This window comes from Erithacus rubecula (assembly GCF_903797595.1).
Source record: "Erithacus rubecula genome assembly, chromosome: 9".
In the NCBI taxonomy this organism is placed as follows: Eukaryota; Metazoa; Chordata; class Aves; order Passeriformes; family Muscicapidae; genus Erithacus; species Erithacus rubecula.
In genome coordinates, this window is record NC_136660.1 from 7122067 (window position 1) to 7139431 (window position 17365).

A 17365-nucleotide genomic window follows, 5' to 3' on the forward strand; every position below is an offset into this window, starting at 1 on the left:
CAAGTCCTCCATTACCTCCTTAAAGCTTTATTAAGCCCTCAGAAAAGAAATCTCACATATTAGGTGAGATTTAGACTTCTTGGAAGTTCTGTAAGTTAACTTGCAAGTTAAAAAAAACTAGAGTAAACATATAATATATATATAACAAACCCAAATTAATGTCTAATGCTTCTTCCTCTTATAATTTAACAAACCCCCCCACACACAAAGCAACCACTTAAACTGTGTTGTTCTCAATATAGTGAGCCTCTGACCTTAATTTCAGCTTTTTTTAATCACACAGAGCAACTCGGGATTGAAAAAGTCAAGTCTGTATTCCCCCAGGTTTGCAAGAACTATGCAAAGCCTGGAATAATGCTGAGTAAGCCATAAAGACATTCAGGGGAAAAATAAAAACAAAGCTGTACCACCAGCTGAAAACTGAAAATTTAAGGCTAAGTATTTTACTCAAAATTGCCAACCCAACAATTATTTTCCTGAGAAAGGAAGGAGAGGATAAATGATGGAGCCCTTAAATATGAAAATTCCTGCTACTGAGGAACAGAAAAGTTAAAAAAGCTATGGCAGCCTTTGCTCCTTGCCATCCAGAAAGCTCTGCTTCAAAAAAAAAAAAAAAAAGAAATTGTCTACAAAAGATTCCAAACATTCCTCTTCCATTACAATTATATAGATTTCAAGATGTTCCACAGCGAACTACAGCTTTGTGCAATGCAAAGCAGCCAAGAGAAAAAATACATTCTTCCTGCAATTAAAATGGATTAGCTTTAAAACCAAACAGAAAGGGAAAAAGCTGAGGACTTGCTGCTCTAGTTCCTCTGCTGAATGTTTGGAAAGTTCATGTTTCAGGAGTCTTTAGGCAGAGTAAACAGCAGGAGACTGCACTGCAAGAAGCAGAAGGTTAAACACCAAGTTATACTGGTAGAGTCAGGGATCTTAAATCACAAATGCATTGAGTAAAGGTAAAAAGAGAACTGAAGTCATGCCCAGCTCTGCTGTCACCCAGCACACACAAACACCACCAGGGAAAAGGGGCATTTCCAGTGAGAAAAATCCTCCCTACAGAGCAAGCGCCCACTCAGAATAAACTGCATTATGCCTCCTGCAGAAAAATGGCAAACACAGCCCTACCCACACATGATAAGCATTAAGCAAAGCCTCCTACTATTGACTTTATTTAACTGGGTCTTCCTAGAGTTGCAATTAATCCCTAGGAATTTTCCAAGTTCCTAAGTTTGCAGAGACCATGGGTGATTTTTATACCAAGCCTGTTTTTTTCAGTTGAAAAAAGTCTATGTACTCAGAGAAATGTAAGCCCAAGATTCAACCACCCCCTCCTGATACTGAAATCCAGATACTCTGAAAAAAAAAAAACCAAAATTATAAATACATGCACCTTGTTTACTCTAACAATTCATACCATCAATAGCACTTAATCTTGAGCTCAAAAATAATGCAGAAGTATCAACTGCATATAGAGTTTATTGCATAGATGCAATAGTACAAGTAAGACCCATCAGATGTAGCTCCAATCTTCACAATTCACACTGTTCTTGAGATAAACACAACAGTACTGGGCTTCCTACTGTGCCAACAATGACTTTATCAATTAATTTATGCTTCTTCCTACATGCTGGTTTTTTGCCAGTGCTATTTCAACTATTTGAGCTGTTCCTTTAAAACAGAATGTAGCTATTGTTTGCTTTTTTTTGGCACATTACTAAAAACAATGAGGCATTGCATACAATTAGCACTAATTTAGTGGTATAGAGACCAGTAGATTGTTCTGTAAGTGCAAGCACCTAAGTTTATAAATTACTCTTGTGGATGGAAGGGACATTGTAACAGCCAGAAGTTACAGTCAAAGAAGCTCACTAGACTTGAAAGTTTCTGCCTATGTCAATCATGCATAAAAAACAAAAAAAAAAAAACAAACAAAAAAACAAAACAAACAAACAAACAAAAAAAACCCACCAAAAACAAAAAACAAAAATTCAAACAAAAACCCAAACAAACAAAAATCCCCAAACCCTTTAGAATTAACTGAGGTGAAAGTCTGGAGGGTGTACTCCATTTCTGGAGTTCACCAGCCATTATTATTAAGACTGCCAAAAAAAGCAACGTTTCCTGTTTGCATTTTTTTCTTCTGTTTTGATTTTGGTTGAATTTGGGTATTCTGTTACAGCTTAACTGGATTGCACCATAAAATACTTTCCGGCTCTTTAAGCTGCTACCCTGAAACCATGAGACTGCTTGGCTACCACAAACCCACAGCCATGGCAAAACCAATTTGCAGAAATTGATACAAATCTTTTCTGTAACTTTAATGAAAAATAATCACAAATTTAAGGTGTTAGAAGAAAACTTTTGCTGTAGAAAAGAAAACCACAAAAACTTCTGTTGCCTAAGCTGTCACAGTGAAATGTTAACCAGCTCTCGATGCCTACACTGAGCCCACTTGACCACAGATCAGAGAAGTTTCTCCAGAAAAGGAAACTATTCTTCCATTGCTGAAGAAATAGCACCAGGGAGCTGAGACAGTTCAAGCACTTGTTACCTAGATGTTCAGTCCACTTCAAAATCCATATTGCAGTAATTAACCAGCTCCTGCCAGAAACATCCCAAACCAGTCTGTATTTGGGCAAAAGGAACTGACCTGGGATCCACCTGCAGCAGTAACCACCACTTAGAAAAGAATAAGCAAGTTCCATTAGAGTACATTAGAAAAAATTAATTAAAAGTTATTTAACTTACCAGAAAAGGTGTTTTCCTCTTAAACAGCCTCTTCAACGCTACTTAAAAATGTAGAGATACTCTCTCTTTATAAGGTTTAACTCATGGACTACCTCAAAAGTTAAATTGACTTTGTATTTCTGAACTAAAAGAAATATAGCCAAACAGCAGAATGTTTGAGAAGACTACATCACTTTGGAATCACAAGAGACTACAAAGATAATTACATTTTATAATTAGAGTAGAGAACCAAGGGACAATGTGGTCACTTGTCTTGATGTTAAACCCTTCCACAGGATATAAAAATTACTCAGCCATTATTAAGTATACATTATTACTCCTTTGATTATTAAAATGGTAGAACAAAGGTTAAATTACTTCAAAATGCTAAATAATAAGGACTTTCAAGTGTTTCAGAATGAGAAGCTACATCTATAAGTTCACCATTACCTTCACACTATTTATGAATACATGTATTCCCCAATTATTTTTAAATCATTTGCAAGTAATTAAGATGAGTAAAACAGCACAACACCAAACCCTTAAAAAGTGGCTACTCAGCTGTATGCAAAACTACACTCCTAAAGTATCTACTGTTACCCAGAAGATTGCAAATTTCTTTAATGGTTGTGGCTCTTCAGAAAAATGCAAATCCATGCTGACTGACACCTGACCAGCAGCTCCACACCATGGTCCTCCAATTCACATCTTTAACCTGGAAGTCAACATGCACCGTGGCATCTGATTTTGCTTTATTGCAGTAAGCAAAATGCACCCAAATGGCAAATATTCCAACCACCCTGCCACTGCCTCCATTCCAGTGCAGCAGGCCTGATGAACCAGAGTGGCTGTTTTGGGACACACATCAAGCTGAAAGAACCCAGCACATCAAGCTGGAAGGTACACAGCAAAGCATCTAGACCAAAGCCTACACTCAAATGTAATGTTCACCTGTGATCCATACTCCATCTGGAAGGGCAGTCAGGATGGAAAAAGGCCGTGTCCATGCAGCCCCTGCAGGCTCCCAGCTCTCCCTGCCTGCCCCTGGCCTGCTCTCACTCACATGAGGACGAGCAGCCCAAAGTCTGGGTGCCAGGTGCAGAAATGCCAAACGTGCTCTGAGTGATCTCCATCCATCACGCTCTGTTCTGGGAAGGGGCAGAACGGAGTGGTGAGTGGTTCCTCCTCTTCTCCTCCCATAAAACACTACAAACAGACAGACAGCAGAAGAGAGGCTGAACAGAAGCACTGAGCAGCTCCTCTCCCGACAGCGTGCCTGGCTGCCGTGCAACATATGGGGAGATTCTTCCTGTGCACATCCAAAGCTACTGGACTTTAATAATCCTCTTAGTCACGTCTCCCTTGGCCTCTTGGGTCCCGCGATTTCCCACTTTGAGATTTCCTATCCGTCTGAAAACCTTGGCTTTGCTGGCCTGCACTAGCCCTGTGCTCTGGCTAACCTGCAGGGGCAGTTGTGTAAATCTTTCCTTCAGCTCAGCCACTCACGGCTCCCACGCCTCGCTCAGTCCTGCAGGGGCCAGACCCAAGCCACTGCTCCACTTGGAGGAGGAACATTCCTTTAACTCACGCAATGCAGAAAGCAGGAGCAGGGAGGAGAGACACCAAAAGCAGCCTCAGGCAGCACAAAGCTGCAGCACTTAATTCTTTAACACATTATTAAAACCAGTCTCAAACTCTCTGCTGGCTGTTCAAGCCTGGAGGGAAGGCAGTGCCAACAGAAGCTCTGCAGTGATACAGGAGAGACACCCAATGAAAAGATTCCTGCAAATATGCAACTGATTTCCTCTAAGGAAAAAAGTGTTAACATTTTATATTTTAATTGATTTGTATTATATTCTCAAGTCAAAACACCATTAACCCTCGGCTGTCTCCATAAACACAGAAAATAGACTTCCAATTACATATAAACCAATTTTAAAAAACTTCAGTCAGATAAAATTTATCTGCTGTTGAAGTCTGCATCTTTCAGGTGATATATACCTAAAACTACACTTAAAATCCAGCAGAATAATCTTCTAGCACTCACTTCCCCCAAACATTTACAAGAACACAGAATATAAAGGTTTGTAAATGTTTAAATATACACAAAACTTTGCAATACCCTACTCTTTTTTTTTTCCACAGCTTAAACGATTCCTCATGTCTCAAACACCAGAATGACTTTTTATTTCTGCCAAGTCTCTGAACAATCTAAAGATGTCACTGAAGACCACTTAAAGTAAAAAACCTGAGTGCTGCTAAGCAACCCAGTAAACATCATTACATGTTCAATTGTTTAGTGCATTGAAAAATTTCACACATATTGAGAATCCATGTATTCTGCACTCTAATGATGGTAATGACTTCCACACAGACGAAAAAAAGAAAATTCTGCAGAATATGTTCGTATGTCAAAAAGGAATTGCTTATAAAGAACCAAAGATTTGATCAAATTTATTCACTTTTTCTGCACATGGAACAGATTAGAAACAGATTCTCTTATCCACTATTTTATACACACTCCGGAAGCAAATTTACTAAGGAAAAACAGCACTTGTGTTTGTTTAACTAAAAAACTAAAGACATACCAGGATTCCTTTCCACTATATAAAACAGTATTTTAAAAATGTATTCCACATCCAGACTCTTTAAATCAATGCTATTTTAACTGCTCCAGCTGCATATAAACAAAGGCCATCTAATGTAATTTAATATTTCACCACTCTATAGCACTTCTCACCCATGGAAGTGCTTGCACATCCAGAAAAAGGAAGACCAAGTCTCATATTCCTTCAATGAAACAAAGGATTTCCATATCCCAGCATGGGTGACATGTAAATGTATTCTTTATTTCAATTACACATAAATACATAAATGTGTTTTTCCATTTAAATGTAAGTATTACACACAGAGACATGGTTTTAAACCAGGTGATTTAAACTACTTTCTGTTCAGCACATGGCTCATCTTTCACTTATCATGGCTCTGTACCACAGTGTAATGTTCTGCACATGAACTCCCTCACAACAAAGCTCCTGGCTTAATTACACTGCATCCCATTTTATACAACACAATCACACCACAAAGGTCATGGGGAATATCTTCAGAAGACATCAATGTAACTAAACAAAAATGCTTCACTGCATCACTTATAATGGACTTAATATTTATTTTGGAATTACAAGATTACATTTTTTGCATCTCTCAAGATGCTTGGTCTTGAGTTACCAACCTTGTATATTCAACTGCCATAAATTTATTGCAGGCACAGACTGAACAGAACAGAGCCAATCAAAATAGACATAATCAAAGCCCTCCATTCACATAAAATGATTGGCAATAAGGTAAAAGGCACACTTAAAGGTTAAACCACTAATTCAGAGTGGTAATGCATTCCGCAAACCAAAGTTGCTTAAAACGTGAAAAAAGAAATCGCCACCTGTATGCAGAATTTAAAAATGTTTTACAAACAAAAAAGGAAGAGGTGAAAATCTATTTAAAACACTGGAATATATGGTAACCTCACCATGGAACCTTAGACTATCAAAACAATAAAAAAATTTAAAGCTTTATATAGCAAGGTAGAAGCGGAGACAGGAGGCAGAAGCTGATGCCCAGGAAACTCCCCCTGCACACGAGGAAGAACCTCCTCACTGTGCAGTGACTGAGCACTGGGACAGCCTGCCCAGAGGGAATAGAGATATTCCAGACCCAGCTGGACACAGTTCTGGGCCATGTGCTCCAGGATGAACAGGGGGGCAGGACCAGATGTCCCCTTCCTGACCCACTCTGTGAGGTAAGAACAGACACATGCACATGCTCCAGAAAACAAAAGCAGCACTTCAAAATGACAGGATAAATCATTAGTGTGACCAATTTCTCCCTCCAGTTATCTTTTACATTGCTTCTTTCAGACCAGATTTACTTGGCTTAATACCAGTTTTCAGGTATGCTGTACTAGTGATCATTAAGCTCAACTTGATTACAAAAATGTTGCAAGTTCTCCTTACGAGGAAATCTAGTGTAAGAACCAAGTCTAACCAGATGAAGCCCATGATCTGAGCTGTTCCACAAGCAGCAGAATGGCATTTTGGGTTTGCTCTGCTTGCCATCTCATCACTAGCATGGACAATCAGTCAAGCTTTTACACATACTTTGTGCCAAGTAAGTGAGAAAACACATAGCTCAATCTTTCTAAGTACATAATTTGAACACGAAGATATACTTCACTTGAATGATCTGGAACGAGGCTTCATTTTTTTCTTGTCTTGGCACTATTATTTACAGTTTTTTGCTTTTAAAACATCTGTAATATTTTAGCAGCCAGAGCAAAATCCTGTGTCATTATAACTCCTACAATTAGAAGTTATTTTTGCAAGCTAAAAAGCTGTAGAGAAGGACTGAAAGATGTAAAAAAACCCATCAACCCATAGCTTCTTAACACATTGGGCAGGCACAGAGGAAAACAAACAAACCAGAAAACCTTTTCTATGCGAGAAGGTGAAAAGAAGTACCTATAAACCCCCAATATAATAAACATTCCTCAGCATCTACATACTACAAGCCTGACAATAACCACAATGATTGCTGATTACTTTTCCTCGAAAACCATTCCTACAGACATGACACAGTTTTAGGGGAAAATGGAACCAAGATTTTGCAAAGCCTCCCAGGCTGGCCTGCAGAGAAGTTTAGTAAATGGAAAATGGATGGCTCATGCCTCACTTGCATCTACATGTTCCCAAAAAGCAAAAAGAGGAATGGAGACTCACTAGTTTTATACATTAATATCTGAGAAAAACCTTCTCCATACAAGTTTACCCAGTTTTATACATAAGCAGTATTTTTCACAAGTTTTATTGCAACATTTACATGCCAGGCAAGCCCTGGAATTGCATCAGAATGGGGAATGCAGCTGCCTTGTGACTGGCACCAGTGACACTGACCAGCTTCCTACCTCTGGGAAAAGGCTCAGCAGTCCAAATCAGATGGGGCAAAGAAAAGAAATTTTTTTAAAGTCTCAAAGCAGCAAACCAGAGAATATTCCTTCCACTCCAGTAAGACTTCTACCAGGCTGCATTTGAGCCCTTCTAGAAATGGTAACAGCTAAAACATTTAGCTGCATACAGAACTATCACTTATCAATGGTTAACTTCATCCTCAAAACATCTTCAGATGGCAGATTGTGTGGGTGTCCTGGAAAGCATCTCCTCAAGTGACCAGTGCACCCCAGAAGTTCACAGCCCCTAAAGGAACTGGCCAAAATCTAATCTAGTCTTTAAAATTCTAGGACATGTGAACCTGGGACATTAAAAAAAAAAAAAAAAATTAAAAAAAACACAAAAAACTCCAAGTAATAAAAAAGGAGCTTTACTCCACAGCATTCATAAACTGTTGATCTCAAGATGCCAAATTGAAGACACAGATGCTGGAAGCTGGCCATTTGGGAGGTAGTCAGAATGACTGGAAATCTCATGCCTTTTAAATGCATCATCTATTATTGTCTTTCTCACCAAAAGTGATACACTTATAAAGATATTTTTAAAAAACCCTTCACTCAAATCTAAAGAACAAGTTACCACCTGTTTGTTCTCACATGTGCAAGGAAGACACTTCCAGGAAGGATAAATTGAGCAACAAGTCCTGTGGTTTACACAATGGAATCCAAGCAATAGAGATAACAGGACCAGGCTCCAATCCCAGCTGCACTCCCAATTCCTGTTTTCACAGCTTGCTCACATACCAGCAGCAACAACACAAATCTTAAGAGGATGCAGTGTGATCCAGAGCACAGTGTCCTTGAACTACACCACTGGAAGAAGCAAAGCCACTGCAGTCCACGGGCAGCTCCCCTGCTTGGCCACTGAGCATCAGTTAGATTAGATTATCCCATCCCATCCCAGGGAGCCAACCCTGATAAAGCCTCAAAACCTCCAGCAGGTGAGAGGCACACAGAGCTGACCACACCTGCATCCTTGTGGGACTATCATTTCAAAAGCTGTCTGAAGGCATCACAGCAGCAGCACTCACTCTGCCACAGCAGATCCGTGTCCCAGCTCACCCAGCCAGGCTGCAGGGACCCTCCCATGGGCCAGAGCACCCCAACAGCACAGCCTGCACCCTCGTGTGCATGAGAGCCAAGACCTACCCTGACACAGCCATCATCTTGCCTTCCTGGGGACTGCAGGGATCTTCCTGGGGGTCAGCACACCAAATCCTACCAGGACTGCTAAAGGTGGGGTGTACAGACCAGTTTTCCCAGCAGATGATTTTCAATGCCCTGGGGAAAAGAACCTGACCCCTAACTCAATCACAATTTTATCAACTCTTGAGAAAACTTCAGGATGCAAAGTGCTATTTTTAATATTGGTATCTGATCAAGGATTTACCTAAAAATATACTTTTAGTCATCCTCAATACCTAACATTAATAAACACTGTGCTTTAATATTACAGTCCAAACTCAGATTTAGTATTTTAACTCAACAATGGAAACTGTAGTTAAGAATCCTTTGATTCCTTTGCTGTCCAAAAGAGATAGCAGTGACCTCACTTCAGCACTGAACACTGCAAAAACTGGAAAGTCTCCAGGTTTTATGGATTATTTCCTTTCCAGAAAAAAAGGACAAGTCATAAAATGACTTTTTTTTTTCTGCTTGTCCTGTCATTAGGCACCACAGACAAGACTCTGGCTCCATCTGCTTATATCCTCTGACACACACAATTCATAGGGTACTCCCTGTCCTTCTCAGGATTAAAGCTAAACAATCCCAGATGTCTCAGCCCCCCCTCCTGTGTCAGCTCTCCAGTCCCTCAGCAGTGTTGTGGCCTTTACTGGATTTGTTCCACAATGCTCATGTCTCTTTGCCACTGGAGAAACCAGGGCTGGACCTAGCCCTCCTGGCATGTCCCACCAGGGCTGCACAGCATGTCAGGCCCCAAACTGGGACAGTTTTCTCCCCTGGTGCAGCACTTCATGCTCCCTTTTGCTTAACTTCATGAAATTCCTTTGGGCCATTTCTTCAGCCTGCCAGGGTCCCTCTGAATGGTTTGTATTCATGATTAATTTTTCCTTGCAAGTAAGGCAAAATCCCAGCAAACCATTACCTGCTTGTCACAAAAGCATCCCAGAAACCTCCTATATGGCTTGTGTCCTGCCAGCTCCTGCCCCAGCAGGGAACAGAGAGGGTTAAACTCCTTCATGAGGATCAAGTGCAAACAGGAGCCTCCCTCTCATCTGCTGCTTCTTTCCAATCAGATGCTCTGCAGCAGCCACCTGTAAAATACCCAGCACTCCTGCCCCTGCACTCTCAAATGGCTTGTGGGCAGAGCTCCCTGCAATCCTGCCACTCCCCCAATAAAAAGGGCAACATTCCTCCTCAGCATCCCACTCTGTGCACCCTAAAGACCCTGGCACTGAAGGACTCCAGTGCCCAGAGCTGCCATCACACCTCTCCAGTCTCGGGGAAATCCCAGCCCTCAGTTTCACTTGCCTGCTACCCATGCACTACCATCAGGCACTTCAGGGATGTCCCCACACATATGGGTTTCCCAGCACAGTCCTGCAGGCACATGCCTGCCTTCCCACCTTCTATGCTCTGGTGTCTACTTCAGTAGAGCTGCACAGCAGGACAACAGTGCTGCTACATGCCCATCAACCTCTTCATGAAATCTGGCTTGCAGTAGAAAAATTTAAACAAATTATGTTACCAGGCAAATTACTTATTCAGACACTCACTCTTTACAGTTATGTATTTGTTTTCAATCCCCTATCACACCAATCTTCTTCTGCAGAGACATAAAGAGTTTTTCCACCCAATATCCAAAAACTGCTTTCACACATGAGAGAACTCACTGATTGCTCAGATTCCTCAGACCGTATTATCTAGTGAGATATCACTCTCACTCAGGAGCGTTCCTTCTAAACATCAATAAAACCTTAACATGGAACTATTTATTCCAGTAAAGAGGCTATCACTGCAGACATCTTTACATAAATCAGCTGTAAAAGCCACTGAAACATGAAGAGTTCCTTTGCCTCATGCAACACACTCATACTGTGTAGCCAGAGACAGGACACGAAAACAAATGTTGAACAAAAGCTATGTTCAAAGCATGGTTTTAATTGCTTATTTTAGAAACTAACACTGATTAATAGGCAGCATCTTAAAGAAGAAACCCTTAATTCAAGTGCTCATTCCTTCAGATAGCTTATTAGATATTTTCTGTAGGTAAACTGAACTCATGTAGTCATTTGAGTTTTTAAGCTCAAAGTTCATGAAAGTCATCACAGAATCTCCACAGCAAAGGTCACTACTGTACAAATGTTTTAAAAGCTATTAGTTCTTCAACACACAGGTTTGAAATTAAAGAAAACTAGCATGTTTCATTGTTTGAGAGGCATAAAGCCAAGAGCCTGAAATGAGTACTCAAAATAGGACATATTTTCCAGTGGAGGTAAAGATTACAATATAACCAACAGGAATGTGCAAGCCAGCAATACTTAACTCAGCAGCTCATGCCAAACCATGATGGTCCGTTGTACTACTTGAACACTGAAACTTGAGAAAGTGGTATTATTACAATTGTTAATAGTGGAATGCAAGAACTACAAGTCACACAAATTCATTTAATGTATTTATTTTTTGTAGAAATAGACTATTCAGCACTTCGGGGATTTGAAAACCTGACAAAGAACTAGGATTCTTTTTTCCTGCTACATATAAGCTAAAAACCAAATGTAAACGCTATTAGGAAGGTTCCAATTTCCCCACAACTATGTCCTTGTATAGGTTATGCTGACACATTACAAGGAACAAAATATAATAAAAACCACCAACAGATATCTCACAATTTTGGTAGGAAAAACCCCACATTTTCCTCCTCGAGGAAAAGCAACTGTGGTTAGGATCTACTAGAATAAAGCATAAGATATTTCAGTACATATCTATAGTTCACAACCCTTGGAGCTCCAAGAGGGACATGGGAACTGTAAACAGGAGTATAAATCACCAGCACTCTGAGTATTTTTAACTTCAGCTGCAAGCAAGGGACACCAATTACTCGAAAGACCACAGTACACTTAGTTTAATTGTACAGATTTCTGCCACCATCACAAACACACAAAAGAATCCAGGGGAATATCAGTAGTTCCTGCTTAGCCACTTAAACATAAAACCCCAAAATAAATTAAACATGAAATTTGCCCTCCCTGCACAGACACCATCGCAGGAACATTACAACTGCCTGTTAAGTAGCCAGCTTGCTCAAAATTCGTATCTTCAGGGTCCAGCTTCTAATAAAATCATTGTTTGTAGCCCTCAGCAGAAGCCTGGGTTTCTTAGAATATCTGTCTTCTTTAGAACATTCCAATAAATGCTTTCCTTCCACCCCCCCACTCCACTTCCCCTAACTTTGCCTGCCACACATATTGATTTATAGATGAAATAAACCAGTGGAGAAGACTATGAAAAGTACTGAAGCAAGCTTTCCAACAGTTATGCATTAAGTAGGGAAAATATACTTGTTTAAACACAAGTTTCACCTGATGGATCAGCAAACAAAAGCTGGTTATCAACCAGACATCAGAAAGAGGCATTGCATAAGTACAATCAAGATCTGACAATGGTCTCAGGGTGACCTTTAGGCAAAGGAATTAACAATTGATTTACAGTAAGTTTCTCCTGGATTAAACTGCACAAAAAAGTTACCTAAGTATTCATGTCACCCCCTCTTAAGAAAAACAGAGCTTGTTGTGGTGGTCAAAGAGCACCAAAACAGAGGGATTAGGATAGGGGAGAGCTCACTCAATGCTGCAATGGCAGGACAGAGCTTCACAAAGGCACTTCAGTGAGCTGCTTGCACTGGCTGCTCATACTCAATCTGTTACAGCACTTGTGTCCTTACTGCCTGGAAAGCAATCAGTGATCCACTATTATTTTTATGGAGTCTACACATGATTGACATGATTCCTACAATTCTGGCCTACTCCAGCTGACCTGTGACATAACCAATACAGCCAGTATCAAACCCACTGCTATTTTCCAAGGTGCCCACCTGGTAGCAACACAGCCTGCTCTGTAAGATGAGCTCAAGGGCAAATTGGGTGCATGTGCTGCTAAGTGCTCTTCAGAGTTTCCTGGGTATGCAGGTCTGTGCTTCATGTGTTTCCTTATCAATAAATAGTCAGGTATATGCTGAATTACTTCATAAGGGGAAAAAAAAATCCCAACAAAACCAATAAAAAAACAGAACAAAAAACCCATCACCCATAAAGTTTTAGATGTCTAATTAAAGTTCCCCTGAGAAGTCCTCAAAATGAAAGATGATGCATAAAAAAAATACAAAACAGAGTGAAGAAAAACAATTTTAATGAGCAGTTTTGTTCTTTAATGAAATAGCCATATATAACATGGGCCCACACACCATTGCTAGATTTAGACTCTTATTAAAATCAGAATGGATTTGTTTTTTTAGCAAACTACTATCGTGTGATAGTGCATTACAAAGTCACAAAGCATTTAACTGTGACTGCTTAAACCACATGTATCACAAAAAAAACCTCTACAGCTGCTAAAGAATATGACAAAGAAAAAGGAATATTAAAATTCAAACTAACATAACATTTTGTAACCAAGAATGAGACACACCACACAAGCAAAAAAAAAAAAAAAAAGTGTTGCTTTCCTTGGTTTGGGTTTTTTTAATGTTCATGGCCAACTTGTCTAAGCCTACTGATTGCTGCAACATCAGCTGATAGATTGCACTTTTTGGACAGCTTTCCCAAGTTTACTGTTCTGCATCTTTGCAATAATACTCAGCTCCTACGGTAACAGACACTAAATAAATCATCCCACAAAATGAAGTCACCTGAGCATTTACCAGAATTTGTGCAGAGCACCTGTAATTAATTGGGCTACTAGGAAATACCATCTTCTGCCACTGCTGAAAAGAACAGCTGATCTGTTTAACTCATATTGGCCTAATAGGAAAAAACAAAATTATTCTAGAAGTATCTGTTCACCAGCAAACTGATGAAGACATGAGGCATAAGAGTTTACACCCCACTGCAAAGACTGAGATTTGTTTATGGGACATGATTCCAGCCATCTACAGGTAAGTAATAAAACAGTCATACAAAGAAGATGGACACAAGGAATTCTTATTTGCAAGGGGTTTACCACAACCTTTGCAATTTCTGATATTCCAAAGAGAACCAGTCAGGAAATACAAATACAATTATTTTTAAAAGCGGGGAGAAAAAAAAGTAGCAGAAGCATCCTCAAATCTATCAAAATTTTCTGACACCTCAAGTCAGCTTTGATTTCTGCACCTCCTCATTTTCAAAAGAAATATACTGAGTCCTTGCTCCAGCACTTACTGCAGTTACTCAGTATCTCACAGGGAGGTGTCCCATGATCTGCAGAGTCTGCTGTTCCCAGGTGAGCCTTGCTGGGATCAGCCCTGGCTCTCAGGAAACTGCTCACAAACTATCAACTGTGGGAAAGATGAAAATAACCACAGCAGCAGCACACATAAAACTCAGCAATACAAAAAGCAGCAGAAGCACTGAGTTGAACATGGAGCTGCTGCATATTCTATCTCCCAGACAGTTTTTGTTACATTTCACGATTAGTACAGTAAACAACAGATGTTGATGAGCAAAAAAATTTAAAAAAAAATCACCACCAAGACACCCCCAAGCAAGAATGAGAACATTTCCTGTTAAGTTCCTTCAACAGATGCTCTTTTAAACTTGGCTTTAAAGACAACTGAACTAAAGAATGATATATTTTCTCTCTTCCACGATATATGAAAGGTGTGGTGCTCACTAGAAGATGTTCTAAGTTTTTTAATAATTTAAAAAGTAACTTTCCCGAATTTAAACAAGCTATCTAGTAGCTGGTAAAAAGCAAAAGAGGAGTCTTTAAGCATCTAATATGAACAAAAAGCTGCATTTACACCAGCCTGAATTTTAAAAAAGTGCAAAAACTGACTAACTTTTGGAAATAAGAAATCTGCTCATCATCACTTGAAGACATGTTTCTCCTCCACAATGCAACTTCTGCATATTTTAAGAACTTCCAGTGAAGGATTTGGTATTAGAAACAAAACCCTACAAATTATCTAACAGAAGTTTGTCCCTGAAGATGGTTCACACTGTTTCTTTTTCTTTGTCCCTTTCCTACTAGGGCAAGTCAAAGCTTCCATTCCCAAAAGATCACCACAAAAGGTGGGGACAGAGGGAGAAGTAAAAAAATAAAATCAAGTTTGGCTTGTAATCAACAGCATAACTGACTGAATTTCTGGGTACCAGTTACAGATCTGGCTCCACGATGCTTTCTCTGACACAGCTGCTTGAGGCTCTTGTTAGTCAAGAGAGGAGACAAAAACCTACAAAGCACACAGAGGAAACTGAGAGGACACTGAAGAAGACAATAATATTTAACAAGCACTTCAGTTTTCTCACTTCTTGTTTCCTCATAAGCTCTTTTTCATTAAAAGTAAGCCAGACATTTGAGATTTTTATATAAAGCCACTTATTTCCAAGTACAACATAAGCTTTCCATCACAACAAGGACAACTATGTGATACAAACCCTCCTCAAACCATCACCTGAAGAACATGTATTCTAGGCAGGGCATACAGCAACCTCACATCAAAAAATAGACAGTATTCTGCTTGCATTTACTCACTATGCTCCACCATTCATATACTTTATACTACTTTATTCTTCTTACAAAGGTAAGAAATAAAATTTGAAAAATGAGGAAAGAAAATCTTACATTTTGACACTGGCTACTACTGGGTCATATAACCTATACAGTATTTTTTTTTTTGCTTGGGAGCTTTGTTTACCCCTTTATGCTTACTACCTCAGGCAGTGGAAGAAGGGACTGTGTGAGGAATGAGATAATAGAAATTTATTTGGCTATTAGAGGAAAATGTTAAGGCAATCTTCTTACAGAACTTCTAACGAGCACATCTTCATAAATAGTTGTTGCTGCTCTGTTTCTCAAAATTCCTTTCTCTTTACTGCATTACATAATGAGATTTTTCTACTAGCACTGAAGTATTAACTGATTAAAGATTAACTCACCCCCAGGAGAGAGCATCTCAATTTAAAAAAATTCCAATCATTGTAGTCAGCAAGCCAAACCGCAGCTCTTCAGTGACCAACCCAACTCACCAGCTCCTGCTCCCCTGCTTGCTCCCACAGCCTCCCTTCCACCGCTGCAAGGAGCAGGTGTCCTGACAGGGGATGCTCAGGCAGGGAGCACCTAAAGTTCCCAGTGAGTGACTGAAATGTGACACGCCAGGTGAAACATTTGTCAAGGGTTTGTTTGTTCTGAAAATGGACACAAATATGTGAGTTACCGTGCTAGTGTAACATTAAATGTTTACAAAACAGAAGTTCCAAAGGAAAAAGCGCCCTCTCGAAACACCGCCGTCTCCTCTTGTTCATGCAGGCACACCCTGAGATTTGACACTACGGCCTGAAACCCACCTCGGTCCCCACGGGCGGCTCGGAGCAGACAGCCGGGAACAGCCCGGGGCAATTACCCCGCTCACAGCATCCTCAGCTGGTTCCGACCTACTCATGCGCTCTTTAGCAACAAAACCAGCAATTACTACTCCTGTTTTTCAAGAGCTGGCTACGTAACTTCCACTGAGAGTAGATAATTCAAAACATACTGGGATAAAATACGTAGCCTCAAGGAAAGGAAAAAAAACTTCAAAAAGCCCCAGCGAGCGGAGCCAAGGGCCGAGCCGGTTCCAGGGCAGCGGCGGCCGCTGTCAGCTCTGCGGAGCCGTCCCGCTCCTGCGGCCGGCACGGCGGCTCCAGCGGCTCCCTGCCCGCCAGCCTGTTCCTCGAAAGCCCCGCTCCCGCACCGCCCTGCCCCAGCGGGACGGCACGTTTCCACAGAGAGCTCCGAGGGACGGGGACCCTGCGAGCCGCAGCGGCGCGGGACCGAGCGGCCCGGCCCCCACAGCGTCTGGGCGGCCACCCGGGCTACGGGCCGGGGCGCTCGGCTCCGCTCCGGGGCGCAGGGAGCCGCCCGGCCCGAGGCCACGGCGGCGCCCGGAGCCGGGACACGGCACGGCGGGGGCCGGGGTCCCCCTCGCCCCTCCCGGCCGCCGCCCCGCGCCCCCCGGCACCGCCGCCGCTCCCGCCCTCACCTTGGAGCATGGCCTCCAGTTTCTTCCTGTCCACCCGGAATCGCTCCTCGCCCCACTCGGGGCTGTGCAGGGGCCGCGGCGGCCCGGCCGAGTCCTCCTCGGAGCCGGGCGCGGGCGAGTCGGCGCTGCGCTCGCTGTTGGAGCCCGGGTCGGAGAGCGGCTGGGGCAGGTACCCGCTCAGCGGGTCGCGCTGCGCCGCCATGGCGCTGCCCGCCGGCCGCCGCCCCGGGCCCCACTCGGCCGCCTCGCCGCGGGACGCTATCTGCCCCCACAGCCGCCCGGCCGGCGCATCCCAGCCGCCGCCGCACCGAGCCCCGGCGCCGCCCGCCTCTGCCCGCGGCTCCCCGCCGAGTGAGCGCGGCCCCGGCCCGCCGGCGTCCGCGGCTCGGCGGCGCCCCCAGCCCGCCCGCAGCCCGCACAGCATCCCCACCTCCATTGGGCCGCCGCCCGCCGGG

The 17365-nt window shown here is 42.1% G+C and overlaps 1 protein-coding gene across 2 annotated transcripts in view; it reads right to left on the bottom strand.

Moving 5' to 3' along the window:
* BICC1 (BicC family RNA binding protein 1) overlaps nucleotides 1-17365 on the bottom strand; it is an 88793-nt gene extending 71428 nt beyond the window's left edge. For both annotated transcript variants that reach the window (XM_079313274.1, XM_079313273.1), the window contains exon 1: nucleotides 16911-17365. In XM_079313274.1, coding sequence (XP_079169400.1) covers nucleotides 16911-17346 — 436 coding nt within the window. In that variant the 5' untranslated portion in view covers nucleotides 17347-17365. The remainder of the gene's footprint in view (nucleotides 1-16910) is intronic.